This window comes from Gobio gobio (assembly GCF_949357685.1).
Source record: "Gobio gobio genome assembly, chromosome: 19".
Lineage (NCBI taxonomy): Eukaryota > Metazoa > Chordata > Actinopteri > Cypriniformes > Gobionidae > Gobio > Gobio gobio.
Window position 1 is genome coordinate 9013202 of NC_137112.1, and position 13074 is coordinate 9026275.

The window sequence follows — 13074 nt, forward strand, 5'->3', positions numbered from 1 at the left end:
AAAAAAAAAAAAGTGAAAAACCGAGACTTCCGAGAAGTGCTCATGATTATTCGCTAACGGACATAATCCAGAAATGGCCAAATATTGGAGGATTATTGGTTAGGCAGACATATCAGTCTGTCACTCTTTGTTTCCTCACAGCAAAGCCAACCTGGAAACAAAATGAGTTAAAGATGTGGCAACCTCATATGCATGACATACGGGCTGAGAATGTGTTTATTCTGGTAACATTTTATAATAACTTTAATATATAAATGGTTTCATGACATGTCTTGGCATTACTTTTCAGTTCCCAGATCACCACACATTTCGCGGTGGAAATTTACACAGTGAACAATTTGGAATATATTTTCAGACTTTTTAGTCCTGTTTGGCATTATATAACGTATATTAATATCAGCAGTTCATGTTGCTGTTTCTGGGGGTAGCCAACCGAAAACTCAGACTTTGTCAATAAAAACGTTTAAAACTTGTTTCGCCCTGCTTTCTTGGAGCCCGCATTGTTCAGGCGTGAGATGAAAGCTGAACTGAAGCGTTTTCTGCAGGTCTGTAGAGGAGCTGAGCGTCACTGAAGGGCTCTCCACCAACCGCTGCGCGTAATGCACACGGCGCACAGCGAAGAATGGAGAGGGATACGACCTATAGATCAGTCTAAATTCACAGAGATGCATTATACCTACAGCAGATAAAACAAACTGCAAACTTTTCTATTAGATCAATGCGTATCCTTCACTGCATTGGAGAGTTTGGATATTAATGGTGTGCGTTTTACGCGGACCTGGACCAGTCTGTTTTAGAGGGATATCAGAGCGAACCGCGCGGAATTGCTTTTATTAGAGGCAGTTTGCACGAGTTAAGGGCGCATGTCATGTGTTCTCTTCTGGCATTAATATTGGCGCTCTCCCTGAGCGCGTCATGGGGATGCCAACTGCCCCACGACTGGAGACCTCAGACGGAAGCGTGCCGCGCCGAGCTCGCGGAGATCATCGTTTTTGCCAAGGTGCTCGCCCTTCATAAGGAGTCTTACAGCGTGTACAACTACCTGCCGTGGCAGTACGACACGGATCTGTTCTTCTCCGCGGAGATCGAGCTGCTGTGCGATCAGGCATGGGGCAGCATGTTGGAGGTGCCAGCCGGCTCCAGGTTCAATGTCAGCGGGTTGGGATATTTCCCCTGCTACTCGTACAGCGTCATGGAGAACAACTCCTACTATTTCTTTTTGAGGTGAGATTACATGACAATACGGAATTTAAATGTCAATACGGACTCGTTTAAGGTGCACTGAGTAAGGTTTTGCTAATTAAAAAAACACTTATTTAAAAAAAATGAAGATGAAGAGACATGACAAAATCAGTTTTTTATATTGAGGGTCGCCCCCTCATGGGCACTGCCATATTGAGATCACATGACTAGCCATGTCATGTATACAGTAGTTACTTTATATAGTGCTTTTAGTCAGTGCTTAAGGCACAAACAACAGGTAGCCTATATCATAACAACAATAGAAATACTACAGGCACAACATCAATGGAGCCTGAATAGTCAGTAGTAATGTTATGGATCAGCGTAGAACTACAAGAGTATACATTTTTAAATAAGCTGCCCCTGTGAGAAACAAACACACAAACAAACCACAACGACCTGCAGCTCCTAGGACACAGATACTGTGTGTGCAGATCCAAATGAGTGCAAATCATAAATGAGACAATAGGGATGTTTACATGCACAAATATTCGTCAATCCGAATGATTTCATGATTTCTGAAAGGTCTACATAAACTTTAAACTTTGCAATCTGATTCACGTCTTCATTTATGTGATGTTTTGTTAACAAATTTCGGGAGGAGCACGTTCTGGGTTCCGCCCTCCCCGGACAGCATGCCAAAAACGCATAATCTTTACTCTATTTAATTTGATGTAAGTGTGAACTTGTGAAATGAGCATTTATGTATTCTAAATAAAACTTCAGTGCATGTGCAGAGTGCTCTGGTAAACATATGCATCACGACAAAGCGTATTTTTGAATCTTATAATAGCCTATTATAATCTTATAAATACTCACAACACAAACAAATACAAACAAAACAAAAAAACGCTGCAAAAACCACTTTATTGGGTTTTTGCAGTGCTCTTCTATATTTGGCTGTGTTGTGAACTTTTGCTGTGTGTTTCTGTTTTTGGTTGTTTTGTGAACTTTTGCTGCACGTTTCTGTATTTGTTTGTGTGCTTCTGTATTTGGTTGTGTTTCTGTATTTGGTTGTTTTGTGAACTTTTGCAGCGCGTTTCTGTATTTGGTTGTTTTGTGAACTTTTGCAGTGTGTTTCTGTATTTGGTTGTGTTGTGAACTTTTGCAGCGCGTTTCTGTATTTGGTTGTGTTGTGAACTTTTGCAGTGCGTTTTTGTATTTGGTTGTGTTGTGAACTTTTGCAGCGCGTTTCTGTATTTGGTTGTTTTGTGAACTTTTGCAGCGCGTTTCTGTATTTGGTTGTGTTGTGAACTTTTGCGGTGCGTTTCTGTATTTGGTTGTTTTGTGAACTTTTGCAGTGCGTTTCTGTATTTGGTTGTGTTGAGAACTTTTGCAGTGTGTTTCTGTATTTGGTTGTGTGTTTCTGTATTTGGTTGTGTTGAGAACTTTTGTAGCGCGTTTCTGTATTTGGTTGTGTTGTGAACTTTTGCAGCGCGTTTCTGTATTTGGTTGTTTTGTGAACTTTTGCAGCGCGTTTCTGTATTTGGTTGTGTTGTGAACTTTTGCAGCGCGTTTCTGTATTTGGTTGTTTTGTGAACTTTTGCAGCGCGTTTCTGTATTTGGTTGTGTTGTGAACTTTTGCGGTGCGTTTCTGTATTTGGTTGTTTTGTGAACTTTTGCAGTGCGTTTCTGTATTTGGTTGTGTGTTTCTGTATTTGGTTGTGTTGTGAACTTTTGCAGTGCGTTTCTGTATTTGGTTGTGTGTTTCTGTATTTGGTTGTGTTGTGAACTTTTGCAGTGCGTTTCTGTATTTGGTTGTGTGTTTCTGTATTTGGTTGTGTTGTGAACTTTTGCAGTGCGTTTCTGTATTTGGTTGTTTTGTGAACTTTTGCAGTGCGTTTCTGTATTTGGTTGTGTGTTTCTGTATTTGGTTGTGTTGTGAACTTTTGCAGTGCATTTCTGTATTTGGTTGTTTTGTGAACTTTTGCAGTGCGTTTCTGTATTTGGTTGTGTGTTTCTGTATTTGGTTGTGTTGTGAACTTTTGCGGTGCGTTTCTGTATTTGGTTGTTTTGTGAACTTTTGCGTTGCGTTTCTGTATTTGGTTGTTTTGTGAACTTTTGTATGAGGCGCCACGTAGGATTTAAATGTGTGTGTGTGTGTGTGTGTGTGTGTGTGTGTGTGTGTGTGTGTGTGTGTGTGTGTGTGTGTGTGTGTGTGTGTGTGTGTGTGTGTGTGTGTGTGTGTGTGTGTGTGTGTGTGTGTGTGTGTGTGTGTGTGTGTGCGTTTTGCTATTTTCAAACAGCAATGCTATTTTCTGATTGGCTGTTCGGTAGCTGTATTTTTTATTTGATTGGCTGGTGCATGGCAGGGACTTCTGAACTCTCTGTGGAACTCACTTGATTCCTCTCTAATAGCAGCACAATTTGGTGGGCATTGTCCTGGAAATTTCTCTGTGTGAGAAATACAAGGAGTGGCGTGTGAGCAGGTTGAAATGCATGTGTGAGACTTGAGAGCCCTGCGATATACGGCAGATGATGTTGGCCTGTTATTGATGCTTTGTACAGCAGGCGCCGATGGCCGAAACAAAGTGCGCAATTCAGTTTCTGATTCTGACTGCAGTTGAGCAGAAGGCGACACATTCGATTAAAACTGAATTAGCAATTGATCTTATAATAATAGTGGGCAAAGCAAGCACATTTCGCTAAATGCCAATTGCTTCAGTTGTAGCACGATCCCTCTCCATGATTGCAAAGTTGCAAATGCGGTAAATAGGCAGGTTACAAATGACTTCCTTTTACACTGAAATGACTTCCTTTTACACTGAAATGCCTTCCGTTTGCACTGAAAAGTTCACGCACATCTACATATGAAATCACTCGCATATACATATATACACAACTAAAGCATGCATCCACGTTTTATTTTGTATGTGTGCGCGAGTGTTTTATGGATGTGTATGGGCGCATCGAGTTTATATGTATGTGCGAGTGTTTATAGGTGTATATGCATGGAAGTTTATATGTATGTGCGAGTGTGTATAGGTGTGTCTGCGTGCAGTGAGTGTATATGTTCGGCGAGTGTTTATAGGTGTATATGCATGGAAGTTTATATGTATATGCGAGTATTTATAGGTCTATGCGTGCGTCAAGTTTATATGTATATGCAAGTTATTCAAGAGTGTGTATGCATTCATTACTAACATAATATGTATTGGTGTGGATTTCATATTAGTGTGCTCGTGTATTTCATATATGTATTTTGAACATCCAATAGTATAAATGTATATGCGAGTAATTTATAGGTGTATATGCACGTGTGTTATGTATGTATTGATAAGCGAAGTTGGATTTAAATCCTACGTGGCGCCTCATACTTTTGCAGTGCGTTTCTGTATTTGGTTGTGTTGAGAACTTTTGCAGTGTGTTTCTGTATTTGGTTGTGTTGTGAACTTTTGCGGTGCGTTTCTGTATTTGGTTGTTTTGTGAACTTTTGCGGTGCGTTTCTGTATTTGGTTGTTTTGTGAACTTTTGCGGTGCGTTTCTGTATTTGGTTGTTTTGTGAACTTTAGCAGTGTGTTTCTGTATTTGGTTGTGTGTTTCTGTATTTGGTTGTGTTGTGAACTTTTGCAGCGCATGTGTTGTCAAACTGATGAAGATGTTTTCTTTATTTGCAGGTGTTTTTTTCTATTTGCATGTGTTTCCTTCAGTGTCAGCGCGTTGAACTCTCTCGGCCACCGTATAATTATCATTTTTGGGTGAACTATCCCTTTAATATGAAGGCTTTTCAATCCAACGAGCCATCGACCCAATTACTTATTATTTCACAAGCAAGGACCACGCCACAACCATGAATGTTGAATAGGGAGAGGATGAAGGGGAAGAGAGAAAGGGATGGTAGTCAGGCTGATCTGGGCATCTGGTGTTGGCGGCCGGGTGACTCAGAATGGGGGCATCATTTCAGTTAAATGTAGACCAAGTTATGACCCCCCGATACAACCTGGAAGGGAAGAGAACAGGGAATGGTAAAGATGGTTGAATGGATGAGAGATGGGAGGGTTCGAGAGAACAAGACAAACAGTACTGGAAGGGGCGGCCCGATATTAGAAGGTTTTGAGAAGTCAGGTGATTGGTTGAGGTGTGGCCCCGCTCCTGAACCTCAGTTAACTTGTTAACTCCATTTAATTCGGGTGCATGTAAATGTAGCTTTAGAATGACTCACTATGAGATTACTTATACATCACATCATTGGCTTGTTATGGCATTGCGTAATACATTTTTTAGATCATTTAATGTTTGTGACATTTATGGTTGTTTGACATAAGGGGAAACATACTGAATTAACTAAAGTTGGCATGGAACATGGCATGAGCTGGCTTCAAAAATACAACTCAGAGCATTGGTGCTTCTAGGCCACAACTGTCTGACATCTGTGCTCATTTGTTACCTTAGAACTTGAGAATTTATTTGCCTTTGGTTCGGTTTTGTTAATGCATGGTCCACCAGGGATATTCAACAAAGAATGAATACTGTGCCAAACAACCCAAATCTCCCTTCTATTTTCTTTCGTAATGAATGGAAAATAGCTAGCTTGTGTATAATGATCAAAACTTTTGTCAGACGTAATTAGCTCTAGCTTGTCTTTGTTTCTGTGTTTATATTGAGAATGAAATCACACTGGCAGATGAACAAAGGATGAGGTAGCTAACAGAAAACAGATGATTATATGATTCACTATTGTTGTGATTTCACTTTTTCCTAAAGACATGCACTTCGGAAGTGATTTATGTAGTAATAGCACAAGGCTGGAATCTCTTGATGACTTTTTTGCTTGCGTTTCCTGTCTCACCCTACAGTCCAGTCAGTTAAACTGAAGGATGTTTAACTCCCTCATGCAGTGATATACTGAATCCATCACACTCAGCACTTTTCTGGCCAAGTCGTTTGCTATGTAAACTGGTATCTCTGGGCTGACAACATAATCTGTTTTACCAAAGTATTCTTGCTTGTTGGGTCTATGACACTCTTTGGCACTATGTTGTTTCTTTAACTCTTTCCCCGCCAGCGTTTTTGAAAATAGTTGCCAGGATATTTGATCATTTTGACAAAAGTTTCATGGCCCCCTGAATATTTTGTTGTATGAATATCAGAACATGCAATATGTGAAAAGAAAGAACAGACCTATATAAATCTATAAATATATATACACTCACCTAAAGGATTATTAGGAACACCATACTAATACTGTGTTTGACCACCTTTCGCCTTCAGAACTGCCTTAATTCTACGTGGCATTGATTCAACAAGGTGCTGAAAGCATTCTTTAGAAATGTTGGCCCATATTGATAGGATAGCATCTTGCTGTTGATGGAGATTTGTGGGATGCACATCCAGGGCACGGAGTTCCCGTTCCACCACATCCCAAACACTATAAAAACTAATTAGTTCAGTTTACTTAATTAAATTGTGCAAACTTGTTGCCTTAATTCAATTAAGTAAGCATTACTTAATTGCATTAAGTTGTTCTTACTTAAACCGTCAACTTAATTCTATCTGGGATCTGAGGAAGTGTACTCCCAGAGTGCATTGTGGCGTGAATAAATTAATTGCTTCGTTTGACTATTTTTGGCTTTATTTTACTATTTGTATTTTGTCAGTATAACCCCAATAATGACAGCAAGTAAAATAGTAAAGGTCGTATTAATAATAAAAAATAAAAAAATAAACAAAAAAAATCCTTGTTACCATTATTGTGTTTTGCATGCTGAATGTTGAAGTCTGTGTGTGACACACTCAAGCTTGGTCAAATGATATTGTGACAAACATAGAGGGATTATATCAATTCAATTAAAAGGTTATGCCATAAATATTAGCTAAATTATTTGACATGAAATATAGTTATGTTTTATATCATTAATGGACAAATATCACATATATATATATATATATATATATATATATATATATATATACATACATACATACATACATACATACATACATACATACATATATATATATATATATATACATATACATATATATATACATATACATATATACATATACATATACATATATATAAACATATACATATATATATATAATTACTATAATACGAATTAAGTTCCAAGTGTCCAACCAAAGGGAACACTAATCACAATTATGGTGAGAGGAAGTGGAGGAAATGAGTGATAAGTCTATAAAAAATTGCCCCACCTCAAAAACACTTTGCCGGTCCGCCCGTCCGCCTGCTTGTTTTTTTGCTTTGGCCAAATGGTACTCAAACCAGTCAAGTAATGTTTACTTGAGTTTTCTAAGTAACGAAGGGATAGCATGCAAATAGTTCAGATTACTTACTTGTTTTAAGTAAGGTCAACAAATTATTGGACATTAAGTAAAGTTCACTAATAAAGTCTTAGTAAGAACAACTGTTGGATTTTACAGTGAAGATGCTCTATTGGGTTGAGATCTGGTGACTGTGGGGGCCATTTTAGTACAGTGAACTCATTGTCATGTTCAAGAAACCAATTTGAAACGATTCGAGCCTTGTGACGTTGTGCATTATCCTGCTGGAAGTAGCCATCAGAGGATGGGTACATGGTGGTCATAAAGGGATGGACATGGTCAGAAACAATGCTCAGGTAGGCCGTGGCATTTAAACGATGACAAATTGGCACTAAGGGGCCTAAAGTGTGCCAAGAAAACATCCCCCACACCATTACACCACCACCACCAGCCTGCACAGTGGTAACAAAGCATGATGGATCCATGTTCTCATTCTGTTTACGCCAAATTCTGACTCTACCATCTGAATGTCTCAACAGAAATCGAGACTCATCAGACCAGGCAACATTTTTCCAGTCTTCAACTGTCCAATTTTGGTGAGCTTGTGCAAATTGTAGCCTCTTTTTCCTATTTGTAGTGGAGATGAGTGGTACCCGGTGGGGTCTTCTGCTGTTGTAGCCCATCCGCCTCAAGGTTGTGCGTGTTGTGGCTTCACAAATGCTTTGCTGCATACCTCGGTTGTAACGAGTGGTTATTTCAGTCAAAGTTGCTCTTCTATCAGCTTGAATCCGTCGGCCCATTCTCCTCTGACCTCTAGCATCAACAAGGCATTTTCGCCCACAGGACTGCCGCATACTGGATGTTTTTCCCTTCTCACACCATTCTTTGTAAACCCTAGAAATGGTTGTGCGTGAAAATCCCAGTAACTGAGCAGATTGTGAAATACTCAGACCGGCCCGTCTGGCACCAACAACCATGTCACGCTCAAAATTGCTTAAATCACCTTTCTTTCCCATTCTGACATTCAGTTTGGAGTTCAGGAGATTGTCTTGACCAGGACCACACCCCTAAATGCATTGAAGCAACTGCCATGTGATTGGTTTAATTGATTAGATTAGATAATTGCATTAATGAGAAATAATCCTTTAGGTGAGTGTATATATATATATATATATATATATATATATATATATATATATATATATATATATATATATATATATATATATATATATATATATATATATATATATATATATATATATATATATATATATATATATATATATATATATATATATAATATATATATATATATATATATAGAAAAGGAACTGCCCCCCAGGTGTGTCCACAACATCGAATCTGGCCCCCTTTTAAAAAAGCTTGGACTCCCCTGATCTACATCAATGGCAGGGAAAGAGAAATATTATTATGTTTTAATATTATTGGGGGGGGGGGGTTGGGTTATTTTCATAGCTAGTATTTTATGTACCCTAAATACTCACCTTTAAATAACATTTCACACGTATTAGATTATTTAAAATTTGAAAAGAAAATGAAAATATTTACTGGAAAAAGTGCACAATGTGCAAATTGTTGGTCATGGTGGAAAAACTACAGTAAATAACAAAAAAAATGTTATACAGTACATCATTTTTGCATAATAATTACTGTAATTGTACTTGTTTATAATTAATTCAGGATTTTCATAGTTTTATAAATTAATATTTTTCTTAATAATTTCAAATTGAAAGATTGGTCACATGACTAAAATGATTAAACTTATACATAAGAGACGTTTGAAAATGAACAACAATGAATAATGCATAAGCATAAAAAGTGTCCGCTGACCTTTTTAAAACTATTAATAATTAATAAAAAAATATATATATTAAAAGAATAACTAATATCATGCCCTCAAACATAAAATTCCTTGTAATTGAAATAAAAAGAAGTTTTAGCAAAGGGACACTAATATACAGAACCATATTGCAATGTATCTTTCTTTTTTCTTTTTCTTTTTTAACTACAGTGTCAAACTAGGTCACTGCGAATGAAATCATAATCATTAACAGAAAGAGAGAGTTAAGGTAGCATGTTGATTTCATGTTATTCTAAAATAACCTGACATTAGTTCTCTGAAAACATTAGCCAACTTTCATGCCTGTCAAAAGACCAAATATAAAAAAGAAAGAAACTATTAAGAAATAATGGAAAACAGATTATAGTAAGTACGATCCATGTCTGTATTACAGTGAGAAAAATCATAGCCTTCGCAGTTTATAACAAATTATTAACATTCTTGAAACATATGTCAACCAGTCAGAATAAAGAAATAACAATGTCATGGCACAAATTGTATTAATGCATTGCAGCTACAACTGCTTCTTGTTCCTTGTCACAGTGATGTGCTGTGAACATAAAATATAGCTTTTCCCAATGTGGGAAAGTTAGGCTAATTTTTCAGAGACTGAGCATTTAAAACAGCCCTGGAATTTCTTACACTCAACTTAATTACACAGAACACAGTGTCGAACTGCTCGGGTGACCTGAGGGCAGCAGGTTATAGGTCTAATAGAGTGCTAACAGGCTTTTTTGGCATTTTATCAGGTGTTCGGGAGTTCAAGTTTACAGTTTTTTTCTCTTGTTATCAGTGTTGGGGAAAGTTACTTTGTTAACACCTTACAATACGAATGCACTAATATGCATTAATTCATGCTTAACTATTGCACAGATAATCAAGAATTAAATGTATGACTCATGAAGAACTAAACCATGCATTAATGATAACTGCATCAGCAACTAATGAACATTCTATATGATTAATAGATTAAGTAATATTGCTATTAATTACATATGACATCATGTATTCATTTCCTAATAACATATTATATTAACTAATAATGTAAATGAATGTGTTAATTACCACAATGGGTCAAAGCCATGCATTTCAAATTCCGTTTTCTGCTTTATTTAATTATTAGCTAACGATTTGCAAAGGCATCATTATGCTATGCTATGCTACTTTACTTGCTGAGGCACATAAATATTAACTAATTGTTAAGTAATATGTCATTGTGGTTATGGCTTGTGAATTAATTTTGAATTAGTTAATAGTCATGTGCCTCAGCAAGTAAAGTCATAACATAATGATACCTTTGCAAACCTTAGCTAATGATTAAAGGGTTACTTCAGCGATTTAGCATTAGGCTTTGTAAAAACCCGGTAGTATATTCAAATGATCGCACTTTCCCCCCTCATATCCCCCTGAGACGAGAGAATTATGCATTGTATTTCTGGAAAAATTCCTCCGATGACGCAAATATCGTCGTTATCGGATTTTTTGGCCTGAGGCTAGAGACTACAGCCAGTAGAAGGAGCTAGTTCCCTCACAGAATGTGCGGAGCAAAGTGAGTGTTTCAACTTTTCAATTAATTCCTTTGAAAGTTTAGCTACCATAGGCATGATCTGATAACGCGCCAGACTGGACATGCGCCGTGAATAACTGCCGTGCTTACCTCAGCTCTGCTCAGCTCTTCTCGTGATGAATGCAATCTGACTCCTGCTGCATTTGTTCTGTGCCTTTCGTTCGGCTCACTCACACGTTATTGAAAAGACACATTCAGTGTTTAATTGTAGTGTCTATTCTCTACTGAACGATATGATTTTATTACTATGAATATCAAAACGACGGTGGGGGCGGTGTCATGGTGGGTAAGGCTGCGTTCACACCAAACGCGAATAGAGCGGCAAAATCGCGTCTACCGCGTCTAGTTTGACGCGTGAACATTTTGAATCCATTCGCGCGTCCACAGTGAATTGGACGTGCGTATAAATTGAGCGTTTGAAGTGAAATAGACGTGCGTTCAAGGCGCTCCAGGAGAAATATGTCATAAAACGCCTCTTTTCATTTTCATTAAAAATATATATTAAACATTAATAGTCACACAAATGTGGTCCAGGAAACTCCTACATTATCTTCACTGTATGTATATTTAAATATCCTTAAAAAGTAAAGTTATGAAACTTCTCTGTGTAATGAGGCGGAATCGCGTCCATCGCGCCACGCAAAACACATCTATCACGTTGCAGGACCTCCAGTTTCCTTTGACTTAACATTCAAATCCGTCGCTCCTGACGCTCTATTCGCGTTTGGTGTAAACGCAGCATTAGAGATGTAACCAGTAGCCGTGGCTTTGGGAGTGGCCTCGTAGGGCAGCGAAGCAAGTGCATTCTGGAAGTTGTTGTCTTTCATCCACATGAGACAAAAATAAATGTTCTGTCTTTTTTCAGTCTAGGAGGGCACCAAAGGCACCAAATTAAAAAATAATCACATTTCTACTAAATAAATGACCCAGTTTAAATACACATTCATCTTCCCTGTGCTGAAGTACCCCTTTAATAATGTCACAATTCACCAGTGAGAGTGCCCCTGATTTCCACCAGAGGGCACTCCACCCCGGACTGTCATTCCATCAAAGACTACATCTCCCATAATCCTTTGCCCGGACTCATCATCCCTGATTACATCCACCTGTGTCTCATTCCCCTGTTTACCTCACCCTATTTAAGCCTGGCAATCTTTATCATTCATTGCGAAGTCTTGTTTGTTGTTTAACTGCATTTCTGAGCGGTTTCCCTGGTTTCTTGCCTGTCGGTTTTTGGATTATTTGCCTGTTCTGTGGATTACCCGTTTGCCTGATTGGACTGATTACCTGTTATGACCTCTTGCCTGTTTGTTGACTACGAGTGTGGATTACCCTTTAAAATAAAGCTGCATTTGGATCCTCTACCTTCTCTCTCAGAGCAGTAGTGATGCAAAAGCTGATTCATAGGTTCCTGATGTCATCATGCATTGGTGTCACAATGCATTTCTTTTATGCTTTTTTTATGCATTTCTCAGTGTCATGTTATATCAAGTAAACATTGAAATAAAGTGATCTGTGTCAATGCATATTGAATCAATCGAATAAAGTTATTTGCGTGAGTTATTTTGCATTTGGCTGATTATTGCCTTTCATTCACTTAAATTATTGGAGTTTGTGTTCACAGTTAATTCATTTATCGACTGAAAGTTGCACAACTGCACACATTACAGGCACTGATCAACAAACGTGGATATGTGTGTTTTATGTCTAATAAAGAACGAGTAAACCAAACTTACCAACTGTGTGTTTATTGTCCTTATAAACTCATTGATTTAAAATATATTCTGCATGCACAAAACCATAGTAAAAAATTTAATTAAATAAATGAAGGCCTATTTAATAAAACCAGTTCACTTAAGTTAATGGTTGGTGTTTGTGGTTACAGTTTCAATCGCGGATCCTTTATGGCGTATAACCTATGATGGATTGACCAAAATTTAGTAGCCTACATCTTGGATAAGATTCCTAAAAGTTGCACACATTACAGACATGCATAAACTAGGATATGTTATAAAGTAGTCTATATAGAAATAATAAACCAGTCTTATAAACTTATACATTTTGCTTGACAATTTAAAATATAATCTGCATGCACAATAAACTAGAGTAAAATGTATTTAAATCTCTCGACAGAAAGTTTTTTGCAGGTTTTAATAAAATGTTTTTTAATAAC

General features: G+C 37.5%; 1 protein-coding gene across 1 annotated transcript in view; it reads left to right on the forward strand.

The window, feature by feature from the left end:
* The first annotated feature begins 543 nt into the window (after positions 1 to 543).
* Positions 544 to 13074, forward strand: part of ccdc3b (coiled-coil domain containing 3b) — a 44775-nt gene continuing 32244 nt past the window's right edge. Inside the window, exon 1 of the mRNA XM_079844255.1 lies at positions 544 to 1224. Within this exon, the coding sequence (XP_079700381.1) occupies positions 869 to 1224 (356 nt within the window). The 5' untranslated portion in view covers positions 544 to 868. The remainder of the gene's footprint in view (positions 1225 to 13074) is intronic.